The sequence below is a fragment of the Muntiacus reevesi genome, chromosome 15, assembly GCF_963930625.1.
Source record: "Muntiacus reevesi chromosome 15, mMunRee1.1, whole genome shotgun sequence".
Classification (NCBI taxonomy): domain Eukaryota; kingdom Metazoa; phylum Chordata; class Mammalia; order Artiodactyla; family Cervidae; genus Muntiacus; species Muntiacus reevesi.
Window position 1 is genome coordinate 54,334,984 of NC_089263.1, and position 14,761 is coordinate 54,349,744.

General features: G+C 53.7%; 1 protein-coding gene across 1 annotated transcript in view; it reads right to left on the reverse strand.

The window, feature by feature from the left end:
* ITPK1 (inositol-tetrakisphosphate 1-kinase) overlaps window positions 1-8,031 on the reverse strand; it is a 155,389-nt gene extending 147,358 nt beyond the window's left edge. The window contains exon 1 of the mRNA XM_065906510.1: window positions 7,800-8,031. Within this exon, the coding sequence (XP_065762582.1) occupies window positions 7,800-7,894 (95 nt within the window). The 5' untranslated portion in view covers window positions 7,895-8,031. The remainder of the gene's footprint in view (window positions 1-7,799) is intronic.
* Window positions 8,032-14,761: the final 6,730 nt, after the last annotated feature.

The window sequence follows — 14,761 nt, forward strand, 5'->3', positions numbered from 1 at the left end:
CGTGCAGCAAGTACTGAAGTCCTCGAGGCCTAGAGCCCATGCTCCACAACAGGAGAAGCCACTGCGGTAAGAGGCTTCCTGCACCCCGTAAATAAGAGTAGCCCCCACTCGGTGCAACTAGAGAAAAGCCCATGCTGCAAAGAAGATCCAGCACAGCCAAGTAAATAAATAATTTTTTTTAATGAAAGAATACCATATGTAAAATAGATAACCAACGGGAACTTGTCGTATGGCTCAAGAAGCTCAAACAGGGGCTCTGTATCAACCTAGACAGGTGGGATGGGGCGGGAGACTGGAGGGCGTTTCAAAAGGGAGGGGATATATGTATACCTATGGCTGATTCATGTTGAGGTTTGACAGAAAACAAAATTCTGTAAAGCAGTTATCCTTCAATAAAAGAATAAATTAAAGAAAAAAAAAATGAAGGAATAAAGCCGATGACCCGACCTGGGACCCACCACCTTCAGCCTGGGGTTTCCTTCCTGGCCCAGGGCACTCCAGGGTCACAGGCCACTCTGGCTGAGCCACAGGGACCTGGCGAAGGCTTCAAACCCCGCCGGTCAGCTCCTTCACCCACTAACAGACACCCTCTCTGAGCGCCTACTGTGTGCACTGGTGTAAGCCTGGGGGGCTTCACCAGGGAACAGAACCGCCCGAGTCTCGACCTTTATGGAACCCACCTGGCAAAGGAAAGAGACAGACAAGGAGCGGAGAGAAATAACGAGGGCAGCCAGGAGGCACTAAGGGTTCGAGATCCTAAGTAAGGGAAAGGAAAACCAAGCATCTCTCAGAAGCTGTCCTTGGGAGGACTTTGGCCTGTGTGTCCCGCGGCTCCCCCGGGCGGCTGGTGGCTGTGCAGAGTGGACCCAGCGGGTTCTGCCGGCGGGGACCACCAAGGGCGGTTAACAGGGTGGGCACCCCACACTCACGGGCCTGGGAGGGAAGGGGCAGGAGTTGGTGGGGGGGGGTTCCTTCATGGGAGTGGTTCTCAAATCCCTACGGCCAGCATCAGATCCAGCCCCAAGCCCTCAAGATGCAAGGCACCCCCAGGAGATGTCACGATCCTCCACCCCGCCACCACGATGGGCCCGGCTGGAGACAGAGGCCCCGGGCCGCAGGGGCAGCTGCCTTCTCAGGGTGGCTGGGAGCTGGCAAGACAAAGCAGCAGGCAGAATTCAAACAGCCCAGTGGGAACGGCCTCATTCACAGCTCCGGAAGCGCTGTTTGAAAACAGGCGGTGGGGAGAGGGCGCTGGTCTAGGAGTGAGGTGACCCCCCCACGCCCCACAGCCCACAGAGTGACCTGGGACCAGCCACCCCACCCAGCCTGGGCCCCCCTGCGGAGCTCGACGCTCCCCTCCCAGCAAGGCCGCACACACCCAGGCCGGCCAGCAGAGAAGGATTCCCGCACCAAGAGGGATGGTGCTTTGAGACCCACACGGTGGCTTTGCCAGGCAAGGAGTAAGCGCTCAGCTCCTGGATGACCACATGCTTTCTAAATGAATCTGGCTTTCTAAGAAGAAGGTACCAGAATATTCCCGCAAAAAGCCAGCTTGCCAACTGAACTCAAAACACAAAGAGGAACAGAAACCCGCTTTAACAGCCAACTCTCACGCGGCACTTTGCTAAGTGGGCCTTTGCTGAATGCCCCAAACCTGCTAAACCTCGAGGAGAGGAGGCAGGAGGGCCCAGGGGTTGGGAGGGAGGCCCCAGCCTGACGCACAAGTGAGCCGAGCTCTGCCGAGCAAGCACGGTCACCCCTGCTGACGGGAACTCAGTCCTCCGGTCAAATGCAAACCAACAGCATCATTTCTCACCCGTGTGTGTGGCCAAGATCAAAACTGTCCAGCACTGCGCTGGGGAGGGAGTGGGTGACAAGTCCTTCCGCTCGCTGTCACTGGCGAGCAGCGCCCTGTCCTGGTGCGTGGTTTCAGAACTGCCCCGGAAAAAGGCAAACGCCTGTGCCAGGGCTCACTCATCTGGCAGTGAGCACCCAGACCAGGGGATGGAGCACGCCCTGCCTACCATCTACACCGGCAGATGCCAAGCACAGGGCAAGAAATAGGGTCCATTGTTTTAACACCTGGAATCCACAGCCGTTAAAGAAAGGAGGTAAGTGATACAGAAGAAGTGTCCCCAGAGAAGCAGTGACGGGCAGCTTCTCTAAGACACAGCGTTTCATGAAAGGAGCCAAGGACAGAACAATACGTGTGGAAGAGACCCATACATGCGTGCCCTGTGTTTTGCACAAAGCCCTCGGGGTGGGGGTACATAGGAATAGGGGATTTTTTAAAAAGGTTATTATATGATCACACAAAATCATGTGGGGCTTCCCTGGTGGCTCAGACGGTAAAGAATCTGCCTGCAATGCGGAAGACCCAGGTTCTAGCCCTGGGTCGGGAAGATTCCCTGGAGGAGGACATGGCGACCCACTCCAGTATTCTTGCCTGGAGAATCCCATGGACAGAGGAGCCTCGTGGGCTACAGTCCATGGGGTCGCAAGAGTCGGACATGACCTAGCGACTGTCACACACATACAAAATCACATGTGTGAAACTTTTGAAAACTGTAAAGTACCAAAGAATTTCAAGAATCATTCAATTTTTTTTTAAAGTTTAGAAAAAAAAAACCACCTCAAGGGAAAGAGACTGCCGACAGCGCGTGTCCCTGAGTGACCGGAACTCAAGAACAAGAAGGAAATAGACTGACTTTTCATTGTGTATTTTGAGTCCTTTTCTTTGTGTATTTTGAGTCCTCTAGGTTTTAACACAGGCATGTATTAAATATTCAAAAAGATAAAACAATAAATGTGAGCTAATGATAACAGTAGCATGATTGGCATGGAGACTCTTGGGCATTTTCAGGAAACCCAGTACAAACTCCTCTTGAATCTCCAAACTTGAAAAAACAAAAGTGTCATCTTGCGTTAACAAAATTTCTTCAGGCTCCACATCCATAAAACAGGTGAGGACAGCAGCCCCGGCCTCCCAGGGGCTGTATGACCCCCGCGGGCTGGGTGTGTAGGGAGATGCTGGCAGCGCAGCAGGCACGGTAGGCGCCCCCCACCTGCACCCCCAGCCTTGCCCCAGACCCACACCCAGGCAGGACGAGCAGTCAGCCGCCCTCCCGGACTTCAGGGTCGCTCAAAAACAGCCCCAACCAGGAACACTCAACCTGCAAATGCCCAAGATCCAGGAATAGACAGACATTTGTGGGCAGACGCCCACTCCCCCACTCCCCAAGGACCAATTAAAAAGTAACAGCAGCAACCACCACCCACAGAGTTCCAGGCACGGTCGGGGTCCCCCATAACCCTGAGCGAATACTGTCATCAGCCCCACTTTACAAGTGAGGACACTGAGGCACGAGCCCAGGTCACATGGGTGGCCCGCTGTCGAGGCAGGCCCGGCACCCGGGCAGGCTCATCAACAGACAGCAGTGGCCCTGACGGTCCATCTTCTCCCACGGGAAGCCCAGTTCACCCCCGCCGGAGACTGGTGGGAGGTGTTTATTTGAAAGGCTGAGTAAGGACAGTCCCAGTGAGCAGCTGCAAAGGATACTTAAGTCAGTACCTCCTCTCACTCTCATGCCCCCAAAATCATACCAGATCCAAACATTAAGAGAAACAGAAAAAGAAAGAAAAAAAAACCCACTCACAGACCAGCATCACTTAACCCTGGAAACGAGTCTCCCTCCTCCCCACTATGAATCTCCCAAAAGAATACCAGTATAGAACAATGCTAAATCCTCCCAGCAAAAAAAACCTTCTACAGTCCTCCATTTAAAGAAAGGAATGAAAGGAATGGGGACTTCCCTGGCAGGCCAATGGATAAGGCACAGCGCTTCCACCATAGGGGGCGCAGGTTCGATCCCTGGTTAGGGAACTAACATCCCTCATGCCTCGCGGCATGGCCAGAAAGCAAAAAATTTTAAGCATTAAAAAAATAAAATTAAAATAAAGGTATGCAGGCCCTGAGGGTATGGGCCACCTGAGAGGCCAGGTTCTTGTTAACAGCAAACTCCCAGCTCCCTCCTCCTGCAGCTTCCCAGAGCCCCGGCCTAACCTGGGCAAAAAACTTATTAATAAACAAGGCAGCCACATCCTCAGGTGTAAAGGCCTGGGGTCTGGGCTCAGGGAAGCCCTTCACTTCAAATCTAAGTCCTTCATATGGCCTGAGCCTCAGTTTCCCCATTCTGCCACCCTGGGCGCTGGGAGGATGGCGTGAGATGAGGTTCCAGGAAGGAAAGCATCCGGGTCAGGTGACGTGACGGTAAAGATGGACAGAGGACACATTTTACACCAAAAAGCTGTGCGACATCTTGTGTATTTCCACCACCGCCTGCAACACAAGTTCAGCCACAGGAAAGAGGAACGGTGATGCGAGGCGCTGGAGGGCTGACACAGAAAACGTGGACACAGCGAACCGGGTCAGCCAGCACGTCCACACGGGCCACCATGGAGGATGGAAAGCATTTAAAAAATAAATCACCCGACATTTTCAACTAACGGCTTTACTTCTCGGCTTCCCCTCTGAAGTCCCTTCTGCATGTGAGGAAGCCTTGAGGCTGCTCCAGAGGGTGAGGGGAAGGGGCAGGCAGGCGGGAGGCCAAGAGGACACAAGCAGAGCCATGCCTGGGGAGAGGGGGAGACTCACGGGCCAATGTCGGGAACGAACAATCCCGCAAGAAACAAGCTGAGTCGAGGCCCATCTGTCAAGGAGCCAGAGGGACGTTCCTTGAGACACCGCGCTTCCACTGCAGGGGGCGCAGGTTCGATCCCTGGTCAGGCAACTGACATCCCAGATGCCTCCCAGCGCAGTCAAAAAGTATAGAATTTTTAGAATTAAAAGAAATTAAAATAAAGGAATGTAGGCCCTGAAGGTATGGGCCACCCTAGAGGCCAAGTTACTGTTAACAGCAAACTCCCAGCTCCCTCCACCTGGAGCCTCCCAGAGCTCTGGCCTAATGCAGGCAAAGAACTTATTAATAAACAAGGCAGGACCAGGGTGTGAAGAGGCGGCCCTTCCGCCTGCTAAGTGTCCTGGTGGGACCTGCTCCAACGGCCCACGGTCCACGGACAACTGCAGGGGGCGATGCTCCTCGGAGGGCAGACAATATGCTTGCTGAGGCCACAGCTCAGGATTGCAAGGAAGAATCTCCACAACAAAACGGCAGCATGCCCGTGACGATGATGAGGGGGTCCGCCCAACTGCTAGAGGCGCCCATGGAGAAAGGGCTTGCTTTCCGTATGGAGCTCGAGGTGCCCGGGGTGAAGCCATTCTAGTAGCCGATCAAAAGGAACAGAAGTATGGAGCCTGCCCCGTCTCGTGCCTGTGAAACAAAGGGGCTGGGTAGACAAGATCTCCCTTCCAGTCCTAAGATTTTCTTTTTTACAAGGCCTGATATTTGGCTAAACAACTCACCCCGCTGCGTTCAGGTCATCCTCCCCGCTGTTGATACTGCCCCAAACATTTGCAGCAGGGCCTCAAGCCATTTTCAAACATCTCTGGACTTTTTCACTATGGAACTCGGGGATGATTCTTCACCCATCCAGATGGGAATCCCACGTGACAATGTCCATCCACAGCCCCTCTCGGCCACTGAAACTGCACCAGCACTCACATCACACCCACCAGCGGGCAAAGGACTCTGGCCACTCTAGAGGGTGGGAGTACTTTGCTCCCAGTACAGACACGCGGCCACCAGGGGGCGCCGCCCTGAAAGTATCCATAATAAAGGAGAGAAGAAACAGAAAAATTCTTTTCGGTGTTTTCCTTTCCTTCCTAAGCTTAAGCGACAAAATAGCTAAGGCTCCCCTGATGAAAAGTGGGTTTCCTGAGGTTCTAGAATGACCCAGATATTTCCCTTCCCCTCTTTGAAGTCAATATTTTGGCCAGAAGAAGGCAACTACACTTTGAACGCAACCACTCTTTCAGAGAAACGAACCCTCCAGGCTGGAGCTTCCCCGGAACGGTTGACATCACAGCTTGCCCTGAACCCCCCAGTGTTTAAGGGTAGGAGGGTCTCTGGGGAGGGAAAGGCAGTCTGCAAGTCCAGCCTGAGGACCCAGCCACAAGTCTCAGTCTCGGCTGGAACTGTGTTGCGAGAGCCTCCTAATTACCAAGCAAAACATACCAACCAGATGACAAGCCTCGTGCTTCAGCTGCAGGCACAGGACGACACAAATAGAGAAAGACCTCAGGAAAAAGGGTGCAAGGTATCAGTGGGGATTTCCCAAGTCTCAGATGACTGCAGGGGGAGCTCGGGCACCCAACACCAGAACCAGATTTCAAGAACACGCCAAAGGGGTTTCTGCACATGTCTTCAGTGTCTAGGGCACATCGTCCACATGTGTGTGTTCAAGCGCCCCTTTCTAAGGCTGCGAAAGTCCTCACACTTCCAGGGCTCTGGCTGCAAGTTCCTCCCCGTTTCCTTGTGAATTCCCCGGTCATTTGGCATGCCCTCCTGAAAATGAAAAGCGTGCTTGCTCCCAGGGAAGCCAGCAGGAGAGGCAGCAGCCAACTCCATCCCCAGACCGAGGGATGCGCAACCAGGAGCTGTTTTAGACAAGGTGCGCCCCTCTGGCTGCGGGGAGCAGGGCGCCTGCAGGGCTGGAACAGGCCAAGGAGCAGCAGGCCCTGGGGACAGGCATGAGAGGGGCACAGAGGTGCTGTGCCAGCCTGCACAGGCCAGCTCAGACCAGCCACTCGCTCCGCATGCCAGGAGATAAGGAAACTCAATTGTCCAATTCATCATTATGTTTGGTGACCCAACAGGGACAAAAATGCAAAGGGGGCCCATTTTTGAGAATCAAATCTACCAAGTGCAAGGAAGGAATAACAAAAGGTTTTCCACCTGGAGTTTGCAAAAGGCTTGGGGAGCCAGATTCTCTGAGGCTTTCACGGAGACCAGGATTTAACTAAGGGCTTCTCAGAGGCAAAGCCACCATAGGGGAACAAGGTGAGGCAAAGCCGACCCAAGACTGGATGCATCTGTAATGGACTACTAAGAACGTGACCCCATCTTATTAAAACACCTGGAGTCTCCCCCACTAAGGAACTGCATGGAGTGGGGGGTGGGGACCTCGAGGGAAGAAGGCCATTCTACACAAGCGTTTACATTCTGCACCAGCCACTCCCTGGCTGTGGGACCCCGGACCAGGTACCCCACCTCTCTGCGGATGGATTTCCCCCCCTCTCAGACACGTGGCCCAGAATCACCAACCCAGCCGATTCTCAAGGCTGGTGCGAGGCTCTAATGAGACAGCAAATCACCTACACGCCAAGTATTGCTACTCGCTTCAAAGAGGCTTAATCCAGTGACATGCAATGACAGATTCTTGCAAAGAGAGCTGCGCCGGCGGGGCACCTAGTAGGTGCTCCGCAAACACACAAACATGGGTGCCCTCCTCCACGAAGAGAAGGGGGACGAAGGAAGAGGACCACTCCAGTCCAAAAGTAACCTCCAGCCACAGGCAGACAGCGTGGATTCCCCCCATTTCCCAGGTCCCTCTGCCGCCTTCAGCAGCGCTCCCGTCACGCCCAGGGGAGCCAGGGGTCTCCCCACCCGGGGTCCCCGTGCACGTGAGAGCTCTGGTCCGTGCCACACCGCTCGCACTGCCCACCGCTTCCCCCGAACACCACAGCCACCTGGCTCCTCGGACTCAGGGTCCCCGCGCACCGTTTCTTCCCGTTTCGCTCTAACCTCCGGAAACAGCCCCCCGCCCCCCGAGGCTGAACCGGGGGCTCAGGCCAGGGGTCCCCGGGGGGTGGGGGGGGCCGGAGCCCCGTCCCTCCTTACCTGCACAGCTCGGCGAAGGCCTGGAAATTCAGCTTCTTGATTTTCTTCTCGCTCAGCCAGTAGCCAACTCTCTTCCCTTTCAGAAAGGTCTGCATCTTCCTCTTCGGGCGGGGAGCTCGGGTCCGGAGGAAATCGCCCACAGGCCGAGTCTGGCGGCCCGGCGCGCGCCGCGAGCGTGCGGGCACCTCCTCCCGGCGGCGGGGACGCGGAACGGGGCTCCGGGCGCGCAGTCCTGCCGGGAGGGGCGGGCCGGGGCGGGGCGGGCGCCCGGACGGAGGGAGCGGCGCTCAGCGCGGCATTCCACTGGCTGCCACCGCGCGGGGGCCGCCCGCGCCGCCGCCGCCCACGCCCCCGCCGCCTGCGGGGCTCCGGGCGCGCAAGTTCGCGAGCGCCGGGCCGGGCCGGGGAGGAGAGGAGGCAGGCCCTCCCTCGCCGGCGCCGCCCTCCCGGCGCTCGGAACCGAGCCGCACGCCCTCCAGCGGCGGCCACCGACGATCGGCTCCCGAGCTTGGGCTGCGCGCCGCCCCCAAGTCCCTCCTCCCGGCCCTCCTTCTCGCTCTCGATCGCTGGGGGCCCTCCCCTCCGAGACCCCGGCGGCGCGTTCGGCCGATACGAGCAGGGCGCGTGCCCCTCCCGACGCGCTCGGACCCCGGCAGGGCGCACGCGGCCGCCCGCGCCACCGCCCCCCCCCCCCCGCGCGCCCGCGCCCCCGCCGTCCTCACCCGCCGCCGCCACTTCCTCCTCGTCCCGGTCCTCGCCCCGGCGCGCGGCCCGCCGCCGTGGCCACCACCGCGCTGACCCGGCCAGCCGGCCCGCTGGACCCCGCCGGGGCGGAGGAAGCGCGTGAGCGCCGGCCGCCAGGGGGCAGCACTGCCCGCCGCCTCTTAAAGGCGCCGCGCCCTCCCCCCGGCTCTGGTTCTTTGGTGCGTATTTCTGTGAAAGGCTCAGCGGCGGAGCTTGGGGGTCGGAGGGAGCAGGGCTGGATTTACGGCGATCCTTGCCAAGTGCTTTTACTTTTTAAAGGAACGGGAGGAGTCGCGGTGTGGGCACTTTCTGTCTATCCTTTCGGAGTGATCGAGCCACTTGAATTTCATTCATCAAAAGCATCTCTGTACCCTGAGCAGTATTCAGCCCCAACTGCAGCAGAGGGCGCGGGACGAGGGGGGGGGGGGGGGCCGGGGGGGGGCGACAGATGCAGACACTCGATGAGATCATCTGTCTTCCCCGGAGGAGACAGACCCAGGCCCAGGATGGGGGCCCCTGGGGTTGGGGACATAAACACCCAGGGGCCTTCTCAGGCTTAAGAAGGTTAACCACTAGACACACTCTGGGTTCCCTCAACGGAGAGGCAAGGAGGGGAGAAACTAGAAGCTCAAGCCTCAGAGTGGCTAGCACCCTTGGTTTCCCTGTAGGGCCCTAGGGGAGCATCCTGCCTTCAAAGAGTTTGGGCCAAGTGGTCATCACTACCCAGGCCACGGCAGGAAAAATGGGTGGGCTGGAGTGGAAAGGGTCTCCGGTTTTCAGGGAAGACATTTAAGCTGACCTTGGAAAATAAGCATGAGGTTGACAGGCCTGAGAATTGGGGGTGGCTTGACTAGAGGCAGGGAGAAATGGAAGAACCAAGTGGTGAGGGGTGGCCAGGTTGGAGCTCATTCTCTAAGGCCCAGCCCTACGGGCCTGCCTTCTTCCCCTAATTACAGCTTCCCCATCCCTCTTCCTGCAGGCCTTCCCAGCTGCAACTAGGTGAAGCTTGTCCACACCAGATTCCAGGAGGAAGCACAGAGGTCCTCCGTCTCCACTCTCAGCTAGCTCCACCCTTCACCCATCTCCCCTCCCCTTACACCCTGGCTGGGTGACCTTGCAGGCCACTTAGCCTCTCTGGGCCTCAGGTCCTCCCTCTTCCCTTAGGAGGTAAGCCCTGCCTCCTGAAAGCACCGCAGAAGAGCAGTGGTTCTGAGGCCTACAATGTGTGGTGTTATGAGAGGGTCTGGTTCTGAGTAGGGACAGAAGGAGCAATGCCGCTCATTGTACTGGGAAGAACAGTCTTTGGCTTCAGAAAGACCTGCCTTTGGGGGTGGGGGTGGGGTCCCAGTTCAGTTCCTCCCAGCTTGGACAAGTCATGTAAGTTTTGCCTCTGATCTCCGTGTTGAGAAAGTAACGCTTGCCTTAAAAGATTGTGGGGAGGATCAGGACAGGGTATTAGACTGGTCCTCCCATCAGGTCATCAGAAATGGAGCTTGTTACTGTCTCACCAAGAACTCTTTTGTTTTTTTTTTAATTGAAGTATAATTGACTTTCAGTATTATATTAGCTTCAGGTGTACAACATAAGGACTCAGTGCATTATGAAATGATCACAATAACTCTAGTTACCATCTGTCACCACACAAAGTGATTACAATATTATCAGCTGTATTATTGACTATATTCCCTGTGCTGTTCATTACAGCCCTGTTACTTATTTTATAGCTAGAAGTTTGTCCCTCTTAATCTCCCTCATCTATTTTGCCCATGCCTGCCCCCGCCCCCGCCCCACAACCACAAGTTTGTTCTGTGAGTCTGTTTCTAGTTTTGTTCATTTGTTTTTTAAATTCAGCATATAAGTAAAATCATATGGTATTTGCCTTTCTCTGACTTATTTCACTTACATAATAACCTTTACATTTGCCTGTGTTGTCACAAATGGTAAGATTCTTTGTGACTGAGTGATATTCGTGTATGTGGGTCTGTACCACACTTTGATCCATTCATCTGTGACTCTTTGGTTGCTTCCATACCAGGATTCTTTTTTTAATTTAACTTTTATTTTATATTAGAGTATAACTGATTTACAGTGTTGTGTTAGTTTCAGGCGTACAGCAAAGTGATTCAGCTATAGTATTAATATATCTATTTTTTTTTTCAGATTCTTTCCCCATAGAGGTTGTTATAGAATATTGAGGAGAATTCTCTGTGTTGTACGGTAGGTCCTTGTTGATTGTTTTATATATAGTAGTGTGTATATGTAAGGATTCTTAACTTGAGGTCTAATTAAGTCCCCTCCTTGCCCCACCCCAGGACTTCAGGAACCCCTGAAGCTGCCAGAAATCACATGCATCATGACCATAGCGTTCAACAAACCCTCAAAGTCTGAGTCACTGATTACTCCAACTTCCTGTCTTATCAATGAAGTAATGGACCCAGAGAAGGAAAGGGATTTGCCCAAGGTCACAGAGCAGAAAAGTGGGAAAGCCTGAACCAGCATTCCAAGATCAAGAGTTCCCTCACCCCCGTAGCCCACCACCGTTTTGGAGATGAGAGGGATGTGAGAGGAGAGGAACGTGTTTTGAGGGCCAGGACCCCTGCCCAGGGAAAATCAAGATCCTCCCATGGATTGGTAAGACCAGGGACCCACTGACCCACTGACCCACCCACATGTCTCTGGAAGCCTGGGCAGATCCTGGCCTCAAACCTCCTCTCCATGAGAATGGGAAATTATGCATTTATACCCCTGTTTTAAGATCTTGGTCATCCCCCAGGGAGCTCCAGGGTTGGAACCATTCTTCAGAGCTGCCCCACCTTGACTAAGGGAGTGGGCCTTTCTGCTGTCCCCGCCCCTGCTCATTCAACCAGACTTTGAGTATGGCTGACCCGAGGGAGGGGCATGACCTCAGACCAGATATTCCTCAATTTCACTCCTCGCTCCTTTCTTTCTGTGCCACGGAGCCTGTCAACCCGTCCCCGCACCCCTTGCCCACATGTCGGTCCCCTCAATTCGGCCAGTCTGCTCTTTGCACTTCAGCCAGGAGAGACTTCAGACAGCAAGTCAGATTTGATCAGTCCAATCAGGCTCCTCACTGCGCTCCCCCTACCCCACCCGGCTGACTTCCCACTGTGCTTGGGATAAAATCGAAACTCCCTGAGATGGTCAAGGCCTCCCACCCTCATCTCCCACCACCTCCCTCTCACCCTTCCCCTGCCACCCTGGCCTCCTCTGGTCCCTGCAGTCCCTAGAGCCTTTAGACATGCAGTCATTTTTTTCTGCGGTGTTCCATCCTCACTCACCCAGCAGCTTTCAACCCACGTGTCCCTTCCTGGCATCTCAGCCATCCAGCTGCCCCTGTGAGTGGAGTGCTTGACGAATGGGAGCCCCTTGAGGGCAGGGACTGTGTTTTTCTCTGCTCGCCATTGTTCCCGTAACACAGCGGTAGATAATGCTGGCGGGTGCTGTCTGGATTCTAAAGGAAGCCAAACTGCCTCCATCAGTGCCTTATGCAGATGCACTCAATAAAAGTGACTAAATGAACATCAGGTAAGGCCCTCCAAATGGTCCCTGACCTCTCCTAGGTGGGAGGCTCCGGAATGGAAGCCTAGAATCATCTACATTCCCTTTGGGAGGCAGACAATAAGAGAGATTAAATGGGCTTCTCTTTGTGTTCATGGCCAAGGGCTGTCAGGGAGAGGATTCCAGAGCTGGGAGAGGATGTCAGAGCTAGGGGAGGGGAACTGCAGGAGACGGCCTTGGGAGAAGACTGCCAAGGGGCAGAAGCTGGCCGCCACCCTTCTTCTTGTTATTCAGTTGTTCCATTGTGTCCGACTCTTTGAGACCACATGGATGGCAGCACCCCAGGCTCCCCTGTCCTTCATTATCTCCCTGAGTTTGCTCCAGCTCATGTCCCTTGAATCAGTGATGCCATCCAACCATCTCATCCTCTGTCACCCCCTTCTCCTCCTGCCCTCAATCTTTCCCAGCATCATGATCTGTTCCAATGAGCAGGCTCTTCACATCAGGTGGCCAAAGTATTGGAGTTTCAGCTTCAGTCCTTCCAATGAATATTCAGGGTCGATTTCCTTTAGAATTGACTGGTTTGATCTCCTTGCTGTCCAAGAGACTCTCAAGAGTCTTCTTCAGCACCACAGTTCGAAGGCATCAACTCTGCGGTGCTCAGCCTTCATGATGGTCCATCTCTCACAACCATACATGACTCCTAGAAAAAACATAACTTTGACTATACAGACCTTTATCAGCCAAGTGACATCTTTGCTATTGAATTTGCTGTAGGACTGCCCTCCTAACCCCAATCCTTTTCCTTAGGGAGAAGTCAACTTTGGGAGATGAGACAATGTAGTGATTGAGAGTTCCAGCCCAGGATTCAACTGATGGACTTGAATTCTAGCTGTGTGACCTTGTGCAAGCTTCTTAACCTCTCTGAGCTTTGCTTGCCTCATCTGAGAACCAAGAGATGGTGTCCATTTGTAGGAAACTGGTTAAGTAAACCCATTCTACAACAGTCTGGCACAGAAATTAAATGTGCTAGTTCAAGACAGCCAGAATGGCATGATCATGTATTGTCTGTGTGACTGGGGGAACAGATGATAAAACTAATACTCAGTTTCACCATCTATCAAGTGGTAGTGATTATCAAACCTAGCTCACAAGGTTGGTGAGAAGTATAAATGAGTCTGAATTCATAAAGGACCTGATTAGACATGCCTTGTTAATATTAGCCACCACTGTGCTGTCATTACATCATCCATATAGTGGACTCCTGTGGTCATTTAAACAATCAAATAGAATGAGATCTGTTCCATCATTCAATCAGTAAATAATTATTAAGCATCTCCTATGTGCCAGAAGCTATTCTAGGTACTAGGGATACTGCAATGATGAAAACAGTGCAAAAGTGGGAGGCAGATGGATGCCTCCCCAACTCTTGCCTGTCCTTGTGGAGCTTATATTCTCATAAATGACCTAGTATGTTAGTAAGTGACGCATGCTACAAAAAATTAATAATAAAGCAGACAGGGAAGATGGGAAATGGCAGGTCACCGTCTTAATCCACTAGTCAGGGTAAATCCCACTGGAAGGTCACATTTAGCAAAAATGTGACAAAGGTGAGCAAGTAAATCCATGCAAATATCTGGGGTAAGAGCTCTCAAGCAAAGAAAAGGCAAATAGTCTAAGACAGCCTTGGTGTTGACAAGGGACAGTCAGGAGGCTAGACAGGCTGGAGCAGAAGAAGCAACGAAGGAGGAACAGGTGGAGGAGGAGTCCACAAAGAGATCACATGGGGCTCCCGGACCACTGCAAAGACATTGCCTTTTACTGTAAGAGAGACAGGATTCCTCGGAGGGATACAGGACCTCATCTTGCGTAACCAGGACTACTCTGCTGCTGTATGGAGGAGACTGGGTAAGTGAGCAAGGCTAGGGGACAGAGGACCAGTTAGGGTTCTCCTGCAATAATCTAGGTCATGGCTGATGGTGGCTCAGACCCGGGTAGCAGTGAAGATGGTGAGAATTGGTCAGATATTGCATGAAGGAAGAGTCGATGGGATTTGCTAGTGGGTGGGATACGGGATTTGAGAGCAAGAAAGAACCCGTGGATGTCTGGGGTTTGGGGTCTGAACAACTGGGGGAAAATGGAGTTGAAATGGGGAAGACGACAGGAGGTGAAGAGGTAGGGGCTTAAGTCAGGACTTCCATTTTGGACAGTTTCCGTTTGAGTCATTGGTCAAACATCTGATGGCGATTCAAGCAGGCAGTTTGATAAGACATCTGGGGTTCAGGGCATGACTCGGGCTAGAGATATAAAATCGGGAGTTGTCAGTATAGGGGTGATTACAAGTCCAGATGAGATCATCCAGGGTGTGAGTGTAGGCAGAGAAAAGTTCAAGGATGGGGCCAGTAGTATGACGTTCGGAGGTCAGGGAGGCATGACGGAGCCAGCGAAAGACCTGAGGGGGTAGGAGGAAACCCAGGGGAGTGCCAGCCCTGGAAGTCGTGGGGTAAGGGGAGACTGACAGGTGGCCTTGGATCTGACCACGGGGAGACCGTCGGTGGCCTTCATAAGAGCAAATACGTAAGAGTCTCTCAGATACGTTAAATCAAAGCACCCAGGTATAATACACCACTGATACAGGGGACCACATATTCATAGAGATGCTTGTGTGGACAAAGAATGCTTCGTTTCTGAAAAGATAC